The following is a 23,260-nucleotide window of genomic DNA, read 5'->3' on the forward strand; positions in this document are numbered from 1 at the left end:
TCTAGGTTTTCTGCTATTGCTTCTGCTTTTTCTGTATCAGTGTGCGCCGTTCCATGTGCAGTTTGCATGGGGGGGAAGGGTTGTGTTTGGTGAGCAGGATCTTCCGAAATTTCCATATTGTGCGATCTTCTGGGTTGAGTGATGACAGTTTATTTTCCCAATCCTGATTCCTGTGGTCCATTTGTTACAACTGACATCAGACAGTATGTATAGATAACATATTAAAATAATAGAAAGTTATTTTTGTTTATACTTCATTTTTATTATTTAATTTAATTTAAATTTAAAATTTAATTTATTAAAATAATGAACTTTATTATTAATATTATTTTTTATAGATTAAGTTATGTTACATTTAACTTAACGTCAAGTAAGTGCAAATTTATTTCTACGGTATCCGCTCTCTAACCAACAGCCGTGAGCATCGATGTTTGTAAATTGTCCTCAGGTCGTAAATGAACTGCATCGCTGGGTGTGACCATCCGCTGTTTTGGAGAAGGCTGAAGTGCATTGAAAATTTTCATGTTTGGTTTTTAGTGCAAAGTTTCCTGACAAAAATACCAAAAAAATATTTTAAAAAAATAATAATAAATCCTTAGCCTGCTGCACAGATGCATTGCGGGTTTATAACTTTTCGAAAACGAGATTCACAAAAATTAACAAAACCGTACACTTTGCAGGCATCGTGCATTGTAACCTAGTGGGCTTTGAGACTATTGATTTTATGAACGGATAATATGAAGAGAGGAGAAGTTTATCGAAGGATTATGACAATACAAATTGATGTTTAAGATGGGATACTTCACATAAGCCTCCTAATAACTCCGAAGTACATATTTATCATTTTATTTAATGGCACAGGACAATTTCTTTTTTATTTACCCTCTTTTGACTATCTCTAATAATTTATTGTATATATAATACTTTCTTCCTATTACTATCCAGAAGAATGAAATTATCCAAACTTTATTAATGCTAGTTAACGATAAAATTGTTTTCGATTTCTTTTTCTGCAAATCCAATATATTTTCATGAAAGATTATGCTTTCGGTACAATATTCGTAGCTTTTTCTGCCTTCATTTTTATAAATTTCATAATTCCTCTCATCCGTATTTTCACGATATTCCTTAGTCATCTTCTTCCTATATCTCTTGCTAAATGAAGTGGCACATTCATTCTCTCTCTCTCTCTCTCTCCATATTTGTTTCTCGAACTTTATAGCAAAAAAATTAATCCGAACACTCACAATTTAAACAAAAATTTTAATTTCTGGAGAAAATTAGTACAAAAATTAAACTTCAACTTTACCTAATAATTGATATATGCTCCTCTGTTCCTTTCCTGATAAGTTCATTAATTCGCTTAGGACTCTACCAATGTAGAACACATTTTTCTCATTTCTGCATCTCGAAACCAATCTTTTATAATGGATTGTATTAAGTTATCCTTTGATTCGCAACTTAATTTTCCAAGTTTCTTTTTCCTTATGGCCCATAAATTTTCCATTGGGTTAATGTCAGGAGAGTTACTTGGCCACTGAAGCAATTGGATGTACTACTTTTTGAGCAGCCCTTTCACTTTTTTTTTTTTTTTTGAAGTGTGGCCTGGAGCTAGATCTTGTGAAGATGAGTTTTGTCTTTCTGGATCTCGTTCCATGCCATATTTTCTTTTCTCCAATATTTTTATGTATCGGTAACCTCTCATCATACCGTCAACAATACAAGTGATCAAGGGCCGTCATGTGCAAATCCAGAACATCTTTTTGCGGTGTTTAGGAGCTTGTTGAAAGTGAGCGAAAGAAGTCTTCTCAGCAGCTGATTTGCGAACATAGGGTACTCGCTCTCTTTGGACAAAGAAATGACTCTCATCTGAGAATCTGACTTTCTTCCACTTCTCAACAGTCCAATATGTGTACACTTTTGCCCACTGTATGTTTCTGCATAGCCTTCGTCAACAGTTGTTTTTGGTTTGTGAGCAGTCCTCCCTTCTTCTAACAATCTTCGACTGAGTATCATATCAGAAACATTCACATAGTACAGTAGACTCGTAAGTCTACAGCAGACAATTTTGGAATCATTTTGCTTTTCCTAACTAGTAAACGATTTTGAGTAATTGTAATTTTCCCTTTTCGCCCACATTTTCCTTTTCTGTCTCCCTAAATCTCTTTAAAATCGCAACAGTATCCAAACCCACACTACTCATTAGCAAATTGGCTTTGAGTCATAGATGTATGCTGAGAAAGAATACGAATTTTTGAACGCTTTCTTGGAGATGTATCCATTTTATAGCTACACAAAATGAATAAAACACTACGAATGTGAACTTGTTTACACAAAAACGCACAACAAAAGACCAAAAAATATTAAAAGAAAAAACAAATAAATCCTTAACCTACTGCACAGATGCATTGTGAGTTTATAACTTTTCGAAACTTAGATTCACATAAAAAGTAACTAAAAGTACACTTTGCAGGCATCGTGCATTGTAAGTGGGCTTTGAGACTATTGATTTTATGAACGTAGCGACACTTAAAACACGCAGTACTCAACGAAACTAGTAAACTAAAACCAAAACTATTGTGAATCGAAACAAACATCAAACCCAAACCAAAAAAAAAAATTTGAAGAAACTCAGCTTGTCCGGATTAATTTGTTCGTTACTCTATCTCCTTAAAGTTTCGTAATTTCGCGTTTGTGGTGTCAACGTGTAACATTTCCTAATTCGAACCTCCACGTTCTTAGATTGGAGTTCACTAAGGGGTGATCACTGTTATGAACTGCTTGTAAAAGAGTCACGTGTTCGTTAACCTGGAATCCCTTCTTTCACATCCTCCCTGAGAACGTTGAAGCAAGCAACGCTGCATAGAATGTCATTACTATTATTGCTTTCGTGATTTTCTACCTCAACTAAACACAGATCGTCTGATATCATTAGTAGTACTTGCTCCCCTCGTTTATCTCTTCTGTCCACCCTAAAAATATTATACCCTTTACACTCATTTCTGGTTACTGCATCTGACTCTGAGAGATAGGTTACACTAACGTCAACAGTCTTAAGTCGCAGTGCATTCACCCCCCCCCCACACACACAAACTTATTCACCCCCCTCCCACACAAACTTGAGCTCTTTATCCGGATTTCTTGGCATCCGGGTATATGCATAACTCGTTATCTACAGGTCTGTTTTTATTCCTTTTCCATTACCAAATTTCCAATCTGCTTTGCCCAGATTATCGGCATTCACATTTTTATCATATTTTCGTACCTTGGTTGCACTTATATACATTCTCACTTTTCCTTCCTCTCAAGATGAGCTACTTTCCTTGAACTCTAATAGATCTCAATACAATAAATGATTTCTAAATTCTGATGCAATTCCTTTCATACAAGTCTTTTCTATCATCAAACTCACTCCACACTTCCAAACACCGCAAACCTATTTCTTCTACGCCCGCTCATCAAATTATTTCCTATCCAATCCCTCTTCTTTGTTAACTGATTGTTATCATATCGTACACAATTTTCGTTCTCTCTTTTTCTTCTCCTACCAACAAATCATTCATATCTTCTGTCATACCGCATTTATCAATCATTTCTCCCTACGACACTATCATCTCTTTTACTCTTTTTTTTTTCTGCTTCTGGATTGCATTAGTGACATCTGTAAGATCATGTTGCATGACAGCGACTTTTCTAATTACTTGGTCGTAAAACAGGTTTCTTTGAGGCAACTTAGGGTCCAACCAATATAGTTCTAACAACCATTTTATACTGCCCTGAAAAGAACACCAAAATGTGACTGTGTGATGTAGAAGAGAATGTATAGTAACTCGGTAAGGTAAAGCTAAAAAAAAAAAGGAAAATGCTCCTGGAATATCTTAACTTCAATCCTTGTTTACTTTAAAAAAAAACATGTCCAGTGTTATGGCTTAGATGAAATTGCAACGATGACTATGAGGCCAGTTTATTATCCCATTAATCACGTGCTACTTCTGGGATTTCAACTCAAGTATTTCCACCCAAAAATGAATGTCGGATCGTTCTATCAATTGTACTTCTGAGATTCAGGTCCAAGGACTCAGAAACAATGCAAGTATCAATTTCGGAAACTTTAAATCCAGAACTTGTCGACATGTGACAGATGATCAACGCTTGAACCTTGCCTAGTGGAGGACTGAGATGGCTAACATGTCTGTTTACCAGAGCAGAGGTTCCACTTTCTAATATCGTTCTTTTTCACACACTGTGATTGATACTTTATCTCTTCAAGGGCATGCCAAACATACAGCGACAACCCAAGCTTCGTCCATTCGCTGTATAGTTTAAAAGACCGACCCTGAAACGCATCAAGAAGCTTCCTAACCACTAGTATATGATTCTGATCATGCAGATTTATTTTGGGAGATTGTGAAAGATTGTTAACTTTACGTTAATAAAATTATTCATTTTAGGCGAAGTTGATTTTCTGGAATAATATAACTTAAAAACATACTTAAATAATAATAAATAAGATAAAATAAAAATATGCTTTATATTTCTAATAAAAATATATATATATATTTGGAATTATAAACTTAAATGAACAAATACAACTATACACCAGAAATATATATATACTTATTTATTATATAAATAATTATATATATCTGAGCTATTTAATTAACGATAAGCCAAATTAACTTTAAATAAGTAACATTATTTGAATGAAATACGAAATGAAGATTCTACATAATTCCACAATTTTTTTTCCCTTCAAAATATGGACTGATGGGATTGCAATATTTTTGTTCTTCCACATGCAAATAATTTAAATAAACTCCAAAAGTTTTTCCTGTCGACAAAGGATTTCTTAATACAGAAAATACTCGCCTATATAATTTCAAGATCTGTCAACCGCTAATTCCAAGACATGTAATTTATTCGCGTACCGTCTAAGATAACAAATAAATTAATTACAGTAAAGTACTAATTGTTTGAAGAGAATGTTGACAAGGAACTTAAGGTGTACAATTAATCTCGCTCGTTAGGTTAAAGATAACAAATAATAAAACTAAATATTCGTGATATTATTTCGCAGAATTTTTGTCGATCATTATATACTGCAAAAATTGACTCCTAAAGTTAAAGAAATGTTTTCTACAAAAGTTTCAAGAGGGGTAAAAAAAAAAAGTCCTAATTTAAATTGTAAGAATGGTTCATTCTTAGAAGAATCCAGCATTCAACCTTATACATAATGAACAAAAAATATATTCATTATGCATTTGAATTCTTATCCTTATTAAGGACTGGCTTAAAGGGGCGAAGCAAGAATGCTTTTCATTTCATATTCCCCGTTATCTGTAGAGGACAGTGTAAGGATAAGGTATTATTGAGCTATAAATAAAGCTCTGATCATGGCAGGAGGGTAACAGCAATAGTCGAGCCTCAGTTAGAACTTCACTGGCTACAGCATTGCCATCCATTACCCTCCAAGGGTATTGGATTGAATGAATCAATCACCGACTATGTAAGTAAAGGTGAAATCTCAAAAATACGGACGATCTCTAGGCCACTCCATAGTGGGCGAAAGACCGTCCTAATCTCAGCGTTGGTTCCACTCAGTGACGGGCTCCCCGACCACTGAGCAGAACCGCTCATATTCCGAGGAAAATAATTCACCGGCAAGTACCCCTCAGCGGGCTGTGCCGGAGAACACTTTCCCCGGAGACTCAAAGTGCTCCCTTAGGGCAAACCCTAAGAGAGCGAACTCATTAACCCAGGATAACAGCAACAGCCGACCTCAGTTAAACTTCATTGGTTCAGCATTGCCATCCGTTACCCTATATGGGCATCTCATATAAAATCAATCACCGACTATGTAAGTAAAGGTGAAATCTCAAAAATACGGACGATCTCTAGGCCACTCCATAGTGGGCGAAAGACCGTCCTAATCTCAGCGTTGGTTCCACTCAGTGACGGGCTCCCCGACCACTGAGCAGAACCGCTCAAATTCCGAGGAAAATAATTCACCGACAAAGCCCCTCAGCGGGCCGTGCCGGAGAACACCTTCCCCGGAGACTCAAAGTGCTCCCTTAAGGCAAAAACCTTAAGAGAGCGAACTCAAAAACTCATCGCCCAAGTGGGTAAGAGCAACAGCCGAACCTCAGTTAAACTTCATTGGTACAGCTTTGCGTTGCTATCCATCACCCCCAAGGGCATTAATGAATTAATTACCGCATCTCACGGTCGATTGATTCTATATTTAAATTCTTGCTATTCCTCGTAATTATTTATATAATATATAAGTATATATATATTTCTGGTGTACAGTTGTATTTGTTCATTTAAGTTTATAATTCTAAATATATATATATATATATATATATATATATTTATTAGAAATATAAAGCATATTTTTATTTTATCTTATTTATTATTATTTAAGTATGTTTTTAAGTTATGTTATTCCAGAAAATCAACTTCGCCTAAAATCTCTCACATAGTGTAAGAGATTTTTAATTGAAGTTAGTTTCGTGATGTTGTAATGTCAGAATTTGCGTCTGGACACTCAGAGACAAACAAGCTGAAGATGTTCGTAGGCGTATAAATAGTTATTATTCTGATATGGTGATTCTCAATTGTGGTGTGTGTGTGTGTGTGTGTGTGTGTGTGTGTGTGTGTGTGTGTGTGTGTGTGTGTGTGTGTGTGTGTGTGTGTGTGTGTGTGTGTGTGTGTAGGGGAGGGAGGGAGAAATGATCGAATTTATTCTCTCCGGAAATCTTGAACGAATGATCACAGTAATATCAAAGTTGAAATTAGCAAGTTTTAAAGTCCAAATCCTCCCCCACCCACCCACACACCTTGCATAAAGATGATATTGATATTAAATCAATTAAAGGAACAATTTTTTTTTTAGTTTTAGTAAAATAAACACCTTTTTTTTTGGGGGGGGGGAGATAGACTGAGTCCTTGTCTCTTTATCCCTTCATCTGAATAAAGAAAATCTGTGTGAATAAGGTGTTATTGAGCTAAAAATGGCTGGGTAACAGCAATAACTGAGCCTCAATTAAAACTTCATTCGCTACAGCATTGCCATCCGTTATCCTGGATCAGTATCTCAAATAATAAACATTTTTTTTTTTTTTGGCTAGATGGGTGAAGGAAAAATACTTTTCATATTCCCTGTTATCTGTAAAGAAAATGTATGTTAGGGTTAAAAAAGATATAAGCTCTAATCATGGCAGGAGGGTAACAGCAAAAGCTGAGCCTCAGTTAAAACTTGACTGGCTACAGCATTGCCATCCATTACCCTCCATGGGTACCCATTTTAGTCACCTTGTACGACATGCATGGGCTACAGTGGGACGATTTTTAAGTAAAGCCCTGTTTAAAAATTAGAACGATCCCTAGACCACTCCAGAGTGGTCTAGGGATCGTTATAGGGCTGAAAGATCGTCCAACTCAGTAACAGGCTGACCCTGCCACCGAGCAGAGCCGCTCATATTCCAGGGAAGGTCGTCCACCGACAAGGCTCCACACCGGAAAACACCCTCCCCAGAGATTCAAATTGTTCGCTCAGGGCAAACTCACCGAAATCTAATCCCCCCCCTCACCGGAAGCAAAATTCCGAAAGAAGAAACCTAAAAGAGCGAAACTCTGCGTCCATTTTAGTCGCCTTTTACGACATGCATGGGTTACAGCGGGATTTTTAAGTAGCCACCTCTAAAAATTAAGACGATCCCCCGGACTACTCCCTACGAGTAGCCGAATGACCTTCCAGCTCAGCGTTGGTTCCACTCAGTGACGGGCTCCCCCTACACTGAGCAGAACCACTCACATTCCACAGAAAAGCATCCACCGACATGGCTCCTCACGGACCACGCCGGAGAACACCCTCCCCAGAGACTCAAAATGCTCTCTCAGGTCAACCCCACCGAAATCTAAGCCCGGAATTTTGCCCCCTTCACCGGGGGCAAAATTCCGGAAGAAACCTAACAGAGCGCGAAACTCTGAGTCCATTTTAGTCGTTTCGTACGACAAGCATGGGCTGTAGTAGGATTATTCTTATCCAGCTGCACGGGGTTATAAACATAAACACATTCTTAAAGATCTTAAAAGAACTGGGAGATGGACTGAGTCCTTGACTCTTTATCCCATCATCTGAATGAAGAAAATCTGTGTGTGGATGGGGTGTTATGGAGCTAAACGTTCTAGTCATGTCTGGGTAACGGCAATCCGAGCCTCAGTTAAACTTCATTGACTACAGCATTGCCATTCGTTACCTTTGAAGGCCTAAAAAGCACTGATCTCCCCATAATAAGCTCTATTAACACATTCTTAAAAGAACTGGGCGATGGACTGAGTCCTTGACTCTTTATCCCGTCATCTGAATGAAGAGCATCTGTGTGGATGGAGTGTTATTGAGCTAAAAAGCTCTAGTCATGGCTGGGTAGCGGCACTAGCCGAGCCTCAGTTAAAACTTCATTGGCTACAGCATTGCCATCCGCTACCCTGGAAGTCCTGAAAAGGACTCAAGATCACCTCCTACTAACCTATAAACACATTATTATATCCTTATAAGGACTGGCTTAAAGGGGCGAAGCAAGAATGCTTTCATATTCCCCGTTATCTGTAGAGGACAGTGTAGGGATAAGATGTTATTGAGCTATTAAAGCTCTGATCATGGCAGGATGGTAACAGCAATATAGCCGAGCCTCCGTTAGAACTTCATTGCCATATTTAAAGGTAAAGCCGTCTCTAAAAATTCGGACGATCCCTAGGCCACTCAATCGTGGGCGAAAGATCGCCCATCTAGCAGAACCGCTCAAATTCCGAAGAAAATCATTCACCGACAAACCCCCTCAGCGGGCCGTGCCAGAGAATACTTTTTCTGGAGACTCAAATTGCTCCCTTAAGGCAAAAATCTTAAGGGAGCGTACTCATAGCTCTCGAATCTCAGCGACCCAGGGGGATAACAGCAACAGCCGAGCCTCAGTTAAAACTTCATTGGCTACAACATCGCCATCCATTATTCTCAAAGGGTTAAGTTCAACTTGCAATTGCTTATTTATACAAGATGTATTTATTTAGATATAAGGTGGATTCATGAATATTTGTAATACTGAAACAAAACAGAAAATTTATTACATTAAGCTTTAAATCCAGAATTTATTTCTCTTTCCATTTCTTTTTTATTTTATTTCTTAATTTTCGATTAATTTTCCTTAATGGCATCAGCTTGGCAGCTTTTCTATTTCTTCTTTATATAAAAAATTCCGAATACAAGAAATGGATCTGGATTTCTACAGATCTCGCCTGAATCTACTTCTTCATTCTCTTTATCACTACAAGAAATGGGAAAAAGAAGATAAACTGACTTTTGAGTGTAATTTCGCCTACATCTCCCATTGTATGCGGTGAGGTCAGTGTCTGTATTTCCTAAGGGAAAATGTTATAACTAATTTTTTTTCTCTGTTGCTTGTTTCTGTAGTAAATCAGCCATATTTGATATGCTTCTATAAATCAGATCAGACACTCATCTAGCCAAATACAGAAAAACTGTTGATTTATATTACAAGGAATTTTTTTTTTTTTGCATATTAAAATCTTAAAGTTCTTAAAAGAACTGGGCGATGGACTGAGTCCTTGACTCTTTATCCCGTCATCTGAATGAAGAAAATCTGTGTGGATGGGGTGTTATTGAGCTAAAAGCTCCAGTCATGGCTGGGTAACGGCAATAGTCGAGCCTCAGTTAAAACTTCATTGGCAACAGCATTGTCATTTGTTATCCAGGAAGTCCTAAAAAGGACTTCCAGGGTAACAAATTTTATAAAAATTTGTTTTATAATTTTTTTTTTTTTAATATTCTTTGTATAACTAGGGTTGATGTCACGTGAAACTATTAATCTAGTAATGACACATTTAATCGTAAAACGAAATACAGCTAAAAAAGAAAAAAAACGAAATTTGTGGGCTTGGACGCCATCATTTGCTTCTCTTTATTAATATAAACAAACGCAACAGGATAACGAGAAAGAAAAAATTAAAAATAAATTGAATATCTGCAGAGAAAACATGAAACGGATTTAAATCTCCACAAGAAAATAAAATAAAATAAGACGTTGCAGGTATACATAATAATAATCCCACCAATAGCAGATATTTGAACTTATAGCATGTAGAACTGGGAAATTAAAAGATAAATCCTAGAAATTCTCAATATCTCAAAAGGGTTCACTGAAAGCTTGCTTGTTGGGAAACTTAAAATTCTGATTTTGTGAACGAGTAATTGGTATTTTCAATGAAGTTATCAATGTATCTTGTTCTTGAAAAATATGCAGTTAGGATTTTAAAGAATATTTTCGCTTTTGTTAAGTGAAAATAATTGAGTCTGAGAATGCTTTGTTAGATGGCGCTCAAGCAGACGACAATGGTCTCAAAAGGCTCAAAGTCGTCTGCACACTCAATTCTTTCATTGAATAAATTTATTGATTTTGTATGCGTTACTGTAAAAAAAATATTTTTTTTTCTATTTGGTTTTTGTACCTGAAATTTTGTACTCAGATGACTGAACCAATCATGTTGTGATGTTGCACATGCTAATTTTTAGTTAAGTATTATTTTAGCAGGAAAACCTATCGTTTATACAGAAGTTTGTACTAATATTCTATGCTCGTCTATGCTTGAACAGCCTAACTTCACAATGAAATTATCCCATACTAAACTGCGTGTGAAACTTTTGAAATTCTCCAACATCCCTTTTACCAGAAATCTCTGGATTGTCAACAAAGGCAATATTGACAATCCGGGAGGTGTTTACTAAAAGTGTCAAAGCGATACAGTTATCTCTTGAAGCGTTGGCTCCATTGATGTTTGCTTTTGACCTCTCGGAAGATTGGGTCCATTTTCACGAGTACAATCGGTGACCTCTCGTCAGTGGCATTTGGACCGTTGTCAACTGACGTATAGAAAATCGAGAAGGTGGGAACGCGGTGGCGTCCTTGGCATTCCACGCTAACAACACGCACGCAACCAGTGACAGACGCTCACAACTTGTGCTCGCTTCGATCGGGGCTCAGCTCGTCGTCTGCTCTCGCGCGCGCTTCTTGTCGTGTCCATAAAAAGCTTGTGTAACGGTTTTGGTCGCACCGGAAACATCGTACCTACCAGACTGAACCGATGCACAGCTGGCACGTGCACGAACTACTCGTGATAACGACGGTTTTATCAACCCTCGTATCTCACGTGTTTACAGGTAAGTGGTTTTCCGGGTAGGTGTCTTCCTCTTAATTCGTCACTAATTAGCATTTTTGTTTTTCGTCTAACAGGAAGCTGCTCCTAAGCGTGTGTGGTAACATATTTCCTCTTCACTTATTGAAACAATTATTTAAAAAGGTTACGTTTATCACTTACCCTCCACATGTAAACCTAATCATATTTTACTTAGCCAGAAAGTTATGTTTTATATTATAATTAGTAAACTGCCTTAATCTGAGACGTTACGTACAATACAAAAGCACAGAATCGACGAGTACATAAATAAAACCAACATGCCTTATCCTTATAAGGACTGGCTTAAAGGGGCGAAGCAAGAATGCTTTTCATATTCCCCCTTATCTGTAGAGGACAGTGTAGGAATAAGGTGTTGTTGAGCTATTAAAGCTCTGATTATGGCAGGAGTGTAACAGCAATAGCCGAGCCTCAGTTAGAACTTCATTGGCTACAGCATTGCATTCCATCACCCTCCAAGGGTATTGGATTCTAAAATCTAATCAAAACCAACATGCCTTATAGTCCTTATAAGGACTGGCTTAAAGGGGCGTAGCAAGAATGCTTTTCATATTCCCCATTATCTGTAGCGGACAGTGTAGGGATAAGGTTATTGAGCTATTATTAAAGCTCTGATCATGGCAGGAGGGTAACAGCAATAGCCGAGCCTCAGTTAGAGCTTCATTAGCTACAGCATTGCTATCCATTACCCTCCAAGGGTATTGGATTGAATGAATCAATCCAAAACCAACATGCCTTATAGTCCTTATAAGGACTGGCTTAAAGGGGCGAAGCAAGAATGCTTTTCATCTTCCCCGCTATCTGTAGAGGACAGTGTATGGTAAGGTGTTATTGAGCTATTAAAGCTCTGATCATGGCAGGAGGGTAACAGCATTGCAATCCATTACTCTCCAAGGGTATTGGATTGAATGAATCAATTACCGCATCTCACGGTCGATTGATTCAAAACCAACATGCCCTTATAGGGGGCCTTATAAGGACTGGCTTAAAGGGGCGAAGCAAGAATGCTTTTCATCTTCCCCGTTATCTGTAGAGGACAGTGTAGGGATAAGGTGTTATTGAGCTATTAAAGCTCTGATCATGGCAGGAGGGTAACAGCAATGGCCGAGCCTCAGTTAGAACTTCATTGGCTACAGCATTGCCATCCATTACCCTCCAAGGGTATTGGATTCGCTCCTTCAAAACCAACATGCGAACTACTACGGAACTAATTAAAATAAGTTATATAAATAATATTATGGTTTATTTTAAATCTCATTATATATCTCTAGACTTAATTAAAATTGCCTAAAATTTAGTAAAGTTTTACTTATTCATTTATTTCCATATTTTCTATATAGAAATATATAAAATTAATTTAGTAATATCGAAAAAACTTGGGATATTGTGAGATACTTTGAAAACATCATTCTGCATTATTGGTTGGTCAGATACAAATACTGTAAATGTTTTTATTCGTAATTGACAACTGAATCAAGTGAAACATATTATCTATAACGAACATCATCATCCTCATCTGCATAAAAGACAGGTTGAAGTTGCCATGAACAGTCAAGTTTTTTTTTTTTTAAATTTCTACAGGAGTTTAGTTCATTTTTGTGTTTAATGGCTTCTTATTCATGTAATTAATATACAACTATTTAATGCATTTATAATAACGTAATAAAATTGCAAAGCAGGGTATTTTATGTATGTTTTGTCGCGTTCAAATCAGCTGTATATTTTATTCGTTCTGTTAATCTTCGTCAACTGTACTTAACAATAGATACTTAATCGAAATGCCACAGCTTTTGTGATGTTTGGATTCTACATATATCAGCGCCATCTAACAACAGTTGATGAGAATTAATAACTTCCACTTTATACACAGACTAGAGAAAGTAATTACTGAATCATGACTTTTCTCCTTAGCTAGCTTGCACAAATAACAAAGGCAGTAATAGTTTACTTTGGATGGTTCCATTATCTGCTTTTAAAACCATATTTTCAAACAAAGTTACTTCTTTATGGTTGTCATATTTAATGATGTTTATATTACTATTACTACCCACCGAATATTCGGAAAGATTCATTTAAATTCCATTTTTTTAATGCATTAATATTTTCTCTTCAAAATCATAGTAGGGACAGAAGACAAAAGATAAGAAAAGAAAATATCTCTAGTAATTCATTTTTAAGAACAGCCTTTCATGTATGCAAATCAGATTTTTTAAATGGTGTTGATTTATATTGTTATTTATTTTCTTAAGAAAGAAATAGCAAAATATTTTTGCTAATAATTATTTTATTATTTTATTGTTCCCATTTTTTAATTTGTTCTATTTATGGTTTACATTTTTTATTTTAATTTTTATTTTAATTTCCTTTCCATCTATTCGCTTATGTTCACCACACACCGTATAGCGTTTGGTTGGTAGAAAAGGTTTGGCGTGATTAATGACCACGTCACATGTAACGTCTTGTGGCTTGTGAATGGAATCATGCACTCTACTCATAATTTCCATGTGACACTTGACAGGGCGCGCGAATGTTTCATCAACAGCTGCGTCAGTGAATTGCATTTGCAGAGAGCGTGACAGCGTTGTTGGTAGCAATAGGCGATTCCATTGAGCGTCTCCATTAACCCTATTCCTGTCAGTAACAAGTAACTGTTGATTCAAGTAACTTGACGCACGAAGTAAACAATATCAGTCATATTAACCGTAATCTGTTTACGGGTATGGCAATTAATGTTCTATTCGTTCACTAATATACTGTTATAACAATTAAGTAGGCAATATCTACTTCATGTTAATATAACAAGCTTTGATTTAAAATAATGCAGTTATTTATATAATAAACTAACTTTCAGTTCTGGTCACTTTTTTTTTTTAGTCAGGAACCATATTGCACACCACTATTAAAATACAATAACATACAAATATGAAAGCACCATTTCGTCATTATCAATATCAATGAGAACTAGGCTATAGTTGTGTCACAGAAATAGATATTACATATTATTTGATTAAATCCATGCTTATTAAGGTCGTTTTTAACTAATCAATATTTGTTTTTCCTCTTAATAACTAACATTATTTCTTTATCCTTTTTTATGTGTCAGCGAGTCTTAGAAATGTTGCCATTATCTGTCTTTCTTTCGTCTTTGTTTTCTTTTGTACACTTTAACAATAGTTAACCTTTTTTAAATAAAGGAAATCAATGTATGATATATAAGAAGCTTTTGAAGAAATTTCACTTCATCGTCCGTTAGACTTATTAAACAATACATACTGTAGAAACCATAAACGTTAAGTATCTTTAGTATGGCTTATGTGTGAATACAAGAATAATATGAAGTAAAAGGAATACAAGGATAGTATCTATTCTTGTATTTCTTCTAGTTCATGTAATTTTTTATATAAAATTTAATACATTATTGAGTTGAGAATGAAGTCTATATGGTATATATTTCATATTCAGAAAAAACTTTTAAATTAGTCTGAAGACTGTATTACTTCATAATTAAATATGGTCTCCAATTTCTGTTTATATATATATATATATTACTTCCATCCATGTACGAGGGGTTGCAGAAGGAAATTATTGTGCTCTTTTTTTTTTAAAGGGCTGAAGGTTGTAGTGTTTGGAAATATTTAACTGTTGAAGGCTGTTACAGAGAAAGATTGAAGAAATGAAAAATAATTGGAGAAAAAATAAATATCTGCTTGATTACGTAAATAATCAAACAGGTTAAACTCGTAGAATTTTGCTAATGATACGCGTGATTGAACTGTTTATTCAATATAATTTTTAAATTTGTAAAATAACGGCTGTTTTGAAGGGTCTAAAATACTTCCTAAGCATGTTGTCAGCAAAAATAAATAAATAAAGTGAAACATGTCGAAGTAACATTCAATGTAAATTAGTAAAATTCAACAAGTTTAACCCGCTTGATTTATTTATGTAGTTGATAAAAAGCTCTCATAATTATTATTTAAAAAATGATTAGGAGAGTTTCAGGTTCGGTAGTAAGCATTTGATCTGTAAAATGAACACTTAATTTTTTTTCAACTAAAAAAAATTAAGTGTTCATTAAAATTTCTCTTATTAAAATTTCGACATTAAAATATCAATGGTAGTTTAATACAATAAACGTAAACTAGAAAGTGGAAACTTCTATAATAAGATCGCATTTTTCAAAATATACTCCATTTCATTTAGAGTTATATCGTTTCCCACTAATTATTTAACGAAAGAGTTAAAAAAGAGCTTGCGTAGTTCAGTCGGTATACACGAAGTCCTTTTGACGGGAATCGAACCCAGGTCGGAAAGACCTGGGTTCGATTCCTCACGTCCCGTCAGTGACGTGAGGAATCTTTATCTGGTCTCTTTCGACTAAAGGTGAGTTAGCCGGTCTCATATGGAGGTAGAGGGTTTTTCACCCCTCAGAAAACAGGCAAATCGGCCCCGTGAACACACACACACACACACACACACACACACACACACACACACACACACGGATTTACAGCCATGAATACTTACGACCCAGCCATAGGCCTGATCGTCAGTTATATACCAGTCCCAAGCCCTTTGGGGAGAGCAGTGGTCACCTGCCCTGTAAAAATCTCACCAGAAACACTTTGTGGCAGGAATACTTGCCTATAAAGTTACTAGCAGTCGGACATTGACGGGTTAAATCAATCACAGTTAAAATACCAGTTCGATACTTTTGTGGTAATATTATACACTTGTTATTATTTTATTTTTTTCTTTGAAGTTTCAAGCATTTTTTCGACAGTAGTTTTCGCTCGCTATTCCATACAACTGGTCGGTTTAAATGTTAATCTCAAAAGATTTCATATAAAACGAATCACAGAGTTCCGAATTTTCGTTGTAATATTGTTAAATTCGTTACTCAAACATAATTCAGTTCGTTTTGGATAGAGAAAATGCAATTATTCCTCATCCCACGTATTTTCTATTTTCGTAATCCTTCATCTCTAGATGACAGTTCTCAATGATACATAACAGCTACTTATTATATTAAGAAAGAATGAGCGCTTGGGAGGCAGACGGAGAAGACGATCGAATATGACAGTTTTATCCCCCCCATAAAAATGTTAAACATAAATTATTCATTAAATAATAACAAGCCGTTCAAAAATTTTTGATTTAAAGCCGATCTAGATATTTACTATACCTTCACATATCGATATTACTAAACCCGCTCATAATATCATAATAAATAGCTTACAGGTTTAAATCTATTCTTTTTTAAAAGAAGAACGAAAATTTTTGATCAAAAGTAGTCAAAGGTTTATGTTTAAAGTTAATAATAGGCGTGTTCCGGAACCAACATTTAATAAACATTTTATACGCATGCTATGAAACTAAAGTGAATTTTAGAACAAAATATTTTTACATTAGTTAATCTTAAATCAATTCTTAACATACTATTTTCGGTTCATTTATCAAGTTTAGTTCTGTACTAAATAATTTATCATCTCCGTTAAAATTCTCCTTCTAATATAATGTATTTGAATTAAGAATATGATTCACTCCAATTTATACGATTCGCAATTTTCAGTTCATTAAACATCTTCACTGTAATAATTCGAAAAATTCTTCGAAATAAAGTGAAAATAATTACATCACCAAATCTCTGCCTATACGATATATAAATAATATAATAAATAAAATGTTTTTTTTTTTTTTTTTTTTTTGGCTAGATGGTTGAAGCAAGAATGCTTTTCATATTCCCCGTTATCTGTAGAAGAAAATGTATGGATGGGGAAAATATAGAACTATAAGCACTGATCATGGCAGGAGGGTAACAACAATAACTGAGCCTCAATTAAAACTTCATTGGCTAAAGCACTGCCATCCATTACCCTCCCTGGGTACCCATTTTAGTCGCATCGTACGACATACATGGGCTACATTTTTTAAGTAACGCTCTCTCTAAAAATAAGACGATCCTCCGGACCACTCTCTACGAGTGGTCGAAAGATTGTCCAACTCAGCGTTGGTTCCACTCAGTGACGGGGCACTCCCACCACTGAACAGAACCGTTCATATTCCAGGGAAAAGCATCCACCGACAAGGCCCCTCACGGGCCACACCGGAGAACACCCTCCCCAGAGACTCAAAATGCTCTCTCAGGGCAAACCCCCTGAAATCTAAGCCCCCACCCTCACCGGGAGCAAAATTCCGAAAGAAACCTAAGAGAGCGAAACTCTGCGTCCCATTTTAGTCGCCTCTTACGACATGCATGGGCTACAGTGGCGTTATTTTTATCTCAGCCACAACATGGGGTATAGATAAAAGTTAGAATACTTTTCATATTCCCCGTTATCTGTAGAGGACTGTAAGGATAGGTGTTATTGAGCTATGATCATGGCAGGGGGTGGAGGGAAACAGCAATAGCCGAGCCTCAGTTAAAACTTCATTGGCTACAGCATTGCCATCCATTACCCTTCCTGGGTACCCATTTTAGTCGCCTCGTACGACATGCATGGACTGCAGTGGAGCTATTCTTATACCGGCCACCACACGGGAAAAAATAAAATGTAATGACTGTTGCTCATGGTTAACGATGGTGAATAAAGCTTTGCTATAGTCTTGAAACAAAATGTAGTTACTACTGAATACTAACTTTAGTTTTTATGCTAAAAATTAAATGGTGTTTTAAAATATTCGCATCAAACCTTCGAAATTTATTAAGCATTATTTAAAAGTGTTAAATTCCGAGGAAAATTAATAAATCACTTTCATTTTCTGTTTTATTAGTTAGTGGCATATTCTGAATATAAAATATTAAATGACATTTTCGTGTAAATCGTAAATGTAAAAGTTTTTATTCTTTTAGTAATACATTCTTCTTCACATGGAAAATTTTTTTGTTTTTTTCTTTATTTTTTTTCCCGTTTTTCTTGGGGGAGGGGAATACTTGTAGTATAATGCATTTCTTAAGCAGTGAAATTCTTTAAGTTTATATATATATATATGTATATATATATATATATATTTTTTTTTTCTCTCCTTCTTCTTCTTCTTCTTCTTGTTCTTCTTCCAAGAGACGAAATTAACGAATGCCGGCGACAGTAGCGAATCCATTGGTGTCCCATTCAGTTTGTTTGTTATATATCAATTAGGTTGATGGCTGCGTTATAGGATTTCATTGCAATCAGATAATTCTTATTCATAGTTGCCACGGTATCTTTCCATTGACTTAAAGTTGATTTGAATTAACGGTTGATTTCTTCAGGACATTAAACAGATGGCCATTTGCTTGTAATTGTTTATCGGATAGAATATACCGATTACAGCTTTCCATCTTATTTTCCATTTAAAGATGGCGTCAACGTTGTTAATAGTTACTCACTATGCTATTCGATACGGTAATTCAACATATTTATTCAAATGATCGTTCATGAAAATTATCAAGAAACAAAAGGATTAATATCCATAAATCTTTGAACAAATTACCTGAAGCACAAAATTTAATCTCAGACAATGTCTTATATCCACATGTTTTATTATATATATTATATCTTTCACGTGTTTAGATTATCTTTCGAAACGACAAACCACAAAAAGTGTGAGAATTATTATGTTATTGTTTTATATACAAATACTGAGAATTTCGGATTGTTATTTTAAAAATAAAAGTGAATGATATATAATATTTTCTACCTTAAATTGAAAAAAAAAAGAATTAAAACTTTTAGCTAAAATTTCAAGTTTTTTTAATCCACCATATTTTTTTATTATTAAGATATACCCTAAATTTTGCAGTGGAAATTTTTATTAGTAAGCGATGAAGAGTTCTTTTTAGGATTCCAGGGTAACAAATGGCAATCCAATGAAGTTTTTTTAAGAACTTTATTAGTAAGCACACCAAGTCTGCGTGCACAAAGGCTTCTGAAGCCATAGCTCAGATCTATCCGCTAATTAATAGAAATAGCAAGCTCATAATCAAATTGCAACTATACCAGATGACAATTCGTCCTATAATCACCTATGCCTCTCCGGCCTGGAGCCACACCTTTAATGCTAACATTATCAAAATACAGCGAGTGCAGAATAAGTGTGTGAGAATGATTCTGAACTCCCCGTGATATGTTAGAAACAATCAACTCCACAGAGACACAAATATTCCCTATATTTTCTCTTTTCTACAATCCTTAGCAACCAAGTTTTTCCTAAAGACGTCCATACATCCCAACGATTTGGTTCATCAAGCTGCAGCATACGATCCAACGGACATATTCAAATATAGAAGACCAAAAGCTATATTAGCCTCCTTTAGTGATGCATAAACTCCATGCCCATTCAGGGCTAGCAATCTGCTCATAAATTTTACCTTCAATGTAACCACAACAGATAGCGGGGAATATGAAAAGCATCTTGCTTCACACCTAAAGACATAAATGTCAATTGTCAATTTATTAGTAGGGGAATTAATAACCTTGGAGGGTAATGGATAGCAATGCTGTAATCAATGAAGTTCTAACTGAGGCTCGGCTATTGCTGTTACCCTCCTGGCATGATCAGAGCTTTAATAGCTCAATAACACCTTATCCCTACACTGTTCTCTACAGATACAGATAACGGGGAAGATGAAAAGCATTTTTGCTTCGCCCCTTTAAGCCAGTCCTTATAAGGACTTATAGAACCAATGCTTCTACCAGCTGCACTGGTAGAAGCATTGGTTCTGAGACGTATGAACTGGGTACGAATAAAGAGGTGTTCTTTAGGAAAATCAAACAGCTGGGAAAAACCTTTTCACAGGGATTTGACTTGGAGAACCGCTTACGGCCGACTCCCGGTGAAACTAGCGAAACCACAATATCGCCCCCGACCATGTAACTCCTTTTGGGAAGTATGCCATGCAATTGAAACTGTAGGACATCTCTTCTACCAGTGCAGCTCATTTAGCGAAGGCTGAAGTGCTTAGGATCCCGTTGCCCACTTTCTCTGAGGTGGTACTATTGCAGATGCCCCCTAATGGCGATAAAAATCAAATAAATACCTAATTTTTGTCATCAGTATTATAAAGCATCACATACGAAAAATATGTAAGAAACATCTTACTGATGAAGACAGAATCTACCATCGAATTAGGAACTGCTTCTCTCCCTCGATTCCTGGAGCAGCAAAGATGCCTTGAGGAACGGTTTCTGAGGAGATGGTGTAGGCCACGAACCACACATCAGATTACACAGGGGAGAATTAAAATGTACTTATACGTGTAACATCATTGTTCTTATGACCATTTAAACTCAGATTTTATTAGTTTTGTCATTTTACTCGAATTTCATTTCATTCTAATGTAGGAGGGTTGGCCTAATCAAACCGAGGCAGCGAAGGACAAGATCGAGGCGGTCCTGAGTTCTTTTTTGGGCGGGATCTCCCAGGCCAGGTCTCCCCAATTTGTTCACTTGTTTTTATCCGTTTATTAGATTCTACAGGTTTTTATTCCTGCTTTTATAGTATTCTTAATGGTCTTTTTTTTTTATTCGTTTAGTTTTTTAGTGTTTTTTTTTTTTCGTTTTTGAGACTTTTCTTTTAATGAGTGAAAAGTCAAACGACTGTTTTAGAAGTACTCGTTGGGCCAACAGCTAAAACTTGTCAACTGTGAGCAAACTTTCTCTCCTCTAATACCATTTCACTCACTCTCTCTCTCTCTCTCTCTCTCTCTCTCTCTCTGCTGAATCTCAGCGCCATTTTTATGCTCAAAAGTCCAATGAAGAGAGAGACTGGAACTAAAACAAAAAATTAGAGATAGAATAGTGAAAGTGATAACATTTTTAATTTCGATTTTGTTTTAAATTTAGAATTTATGAAAGATTTTGATTTTTGAAAGAGTTTGTAGGAGATTGAAATTTAAGTTGTTTGTAAGTAAAAAACAAACCTAACACGTTTATTGTTACGTTTTTGCTCGAAGCTTAACATTAAAATTTAATATTGAACCAACATGGATAACCGATTTAATTATTATTTTATATTATAAAATTTTGCTTTCGCCATTTTATCAACGGAACACACGAATACTGTTAATTGATTTGGTCATTATTTTGTTATTGAAAGAAACTCATGAGCCAAAACCCACTCAACCCGTTTCCAGCAGACTGAACTACACGAATGAACCTTAAACAGGCTGGTGGTGGCGATGTTTCGGCATTGGGGATTGTTCTCTGGACATCACTGGCGCCTCTGGGTCTCCATTCTTATCTGGGGGATTGTTTCCGACCAATCACCTATGTAACCAACCACCCTACGTAGTGACAATGTGGCTCAATGGATCTAGACTCTTCCAACAAGACAACACCTAGAGTCACAGAATGATATAATCACGTAATCATAAGAAAGATATTTATTTAACCAAATATTTCGGTCTGGAAATAGCAGACCATCGTCGGTCTTATGTCGCAAGTATCCTTAAAACAACCTAGAGTCACAAGAATTGCATTGCAAGTAGGGTTCGGAATGCATATCCAAGCATTCCGTGTGTTCCCCTGGTTTGCCTAATTAATTTTCCTGATTTGTTCATATATAATCTGATAGATTCATACAAAATCTGAAAAAAGTGAGATTAACTGTGTTCAGCTGAGCATAGAATTGATTTGGGTCTCTTGTATTTGCAGAAATCTGCTTCATTATAGTCTGAAGCTTGTTTGATCAGTGGGTTCCGATGATTAATTGTCTTGATGAAGAACTTTTCAGCTAAGTCGTGAAGGAGAGATGTAATGTAGGGAATGTTGACTTCTCTGTGAATTTGGGAGTTTCCGATAAACCACGGGGCATCCAAACTCATTCTCAGACATTTGTTCTGTATTCTCTGCAGCTTTTGAATATTTGTGTTGGAGGTATGACTCCACGCAGGAGATGCGTAAGTGATGACTGGGCGTATTACCATCTTGTATATGAGTAGTTTGTTCTGAGTATCGAATTTACTTTTTCTGTTGATCATGGGGTAGAGCTGCGCTATTACTTTGGATGTCTTTGAACTTATGCGTTCTATATGATTGGTGAATTGTATTTTTTTTTTTTTATCGAGAATTACGCCGAGATATTTGACTGTATTCTGCCATTGAATTTTAACACATAGTTTTTTCCTAGTGAACAGTATGACTAAACTCTTCTGTGGGTTGACTTGGATTCTTCAGTCCATCAACCATTTCTCTAGTGTGTGAATACTGTTTTGGAGTCTTTATAGCTAGTTTGAGACTGAGAGATCTTGTTAATAATGCAGTATCATCAGCATATAATGCAGCGATTGCTGAGCTTGGGGTTTGAGGGATATCAGCAATATAGATAGAAAACAGCAAGGGGGCCAAGAGTGAGCCCCGCGGCACTCCTGCCAGAACCTTGCGCCTGGTTGATACAATTTCATTTATTTTGACTTGCATGTATCTGTCTCTGAGGTAAGAGTGAATTATTTTAACTAGATTAGTAGGCATATCGAATGTGATGAGTATGTAGAGAAGACCCTGATGCCACACCTTATCACCTTTGCAGCATCTAAAAAGACTGCAGCTGTATGAAGGTTCCGGTTGAAGCCTTCGGAGATGTATTCGATCAGCCTGTGGATCTGCTGAACGGTGGAGTGGTTTTTTCTAAATCCAAATTGCTCATTTAGGATTATACCTAGTTAATCCCTTTGACAGATTAGACAGAAGGCAATAGGTCTTCTGTCTAATTGTCAAGGTTAGACAGAAGACTAATAGGTCTGTAGCTTTCAGGAAGTTGGGTGTTTTTTCCAATTTTTTTTTATTGGTGTGACATCTGCTATCTTCCATGTTAAAGGGAAATGCTTGAGGCTGAGGATGGCATTAATTATGTTGACTAGATATACAATGGCTTTTTTGGGGAGTAGTTTGATTATTTTGTTTGTAATTCCATCTGAACTTGGAGCTTTATTGTTGTTTAGGTGGGTTATAATATTTATAACTTCTGTTGGAGAAGTGGGTGTGAGAGGGTCTAGGTCATCTTTTTGTTGTGT

General features: G+C 36.0%; 1 protein-coding gene across 3 annotated transcripts in view; it reads left to right on the forward strand.

Annotated features, from left to right (window-relative positions):
* The first annotated feature begins 11,115 nt into the window (after positions 1 to 11,115).
* Positions 11,116 to 23,260, forward strand: part of Hasp (Hig-anchoring scaffold protein) — a 208,180-nt gene continuing 196,035 nt past the window's right edge. For all 3 annotated transcript variants that reach the window (XM_090404813.1, XM_090404815.1, XM_090404814.1), the window contains exon 1: positions 11,116 to 11,233. In XM_090404813.1, the coding sequence (XP_090260939.1) occupies positions 11,158 to 11,233 (76 nt within the window). In that variant the 5' untranslated portion in view covers positions 11,116 to 11,157. The remainder of the gene's footprint in view (positions 11,234 to 23,260) is intronic.

This window comes from Typopeltis vanoorti, chromosome 15 (assembly GCF_054136105.1).
Source record: "Typopeltis vanoorti isolate ZY-2024b chromosome 15, IOZ_Tvanoo_1.0, whole genome shotgun sequence".
NCBI lineage: Eukaryota > Metazoa > Arthropoda > Arachnida > Uropygi > Thelyphonidae > Typopeltis > Typopeltis vanoorti.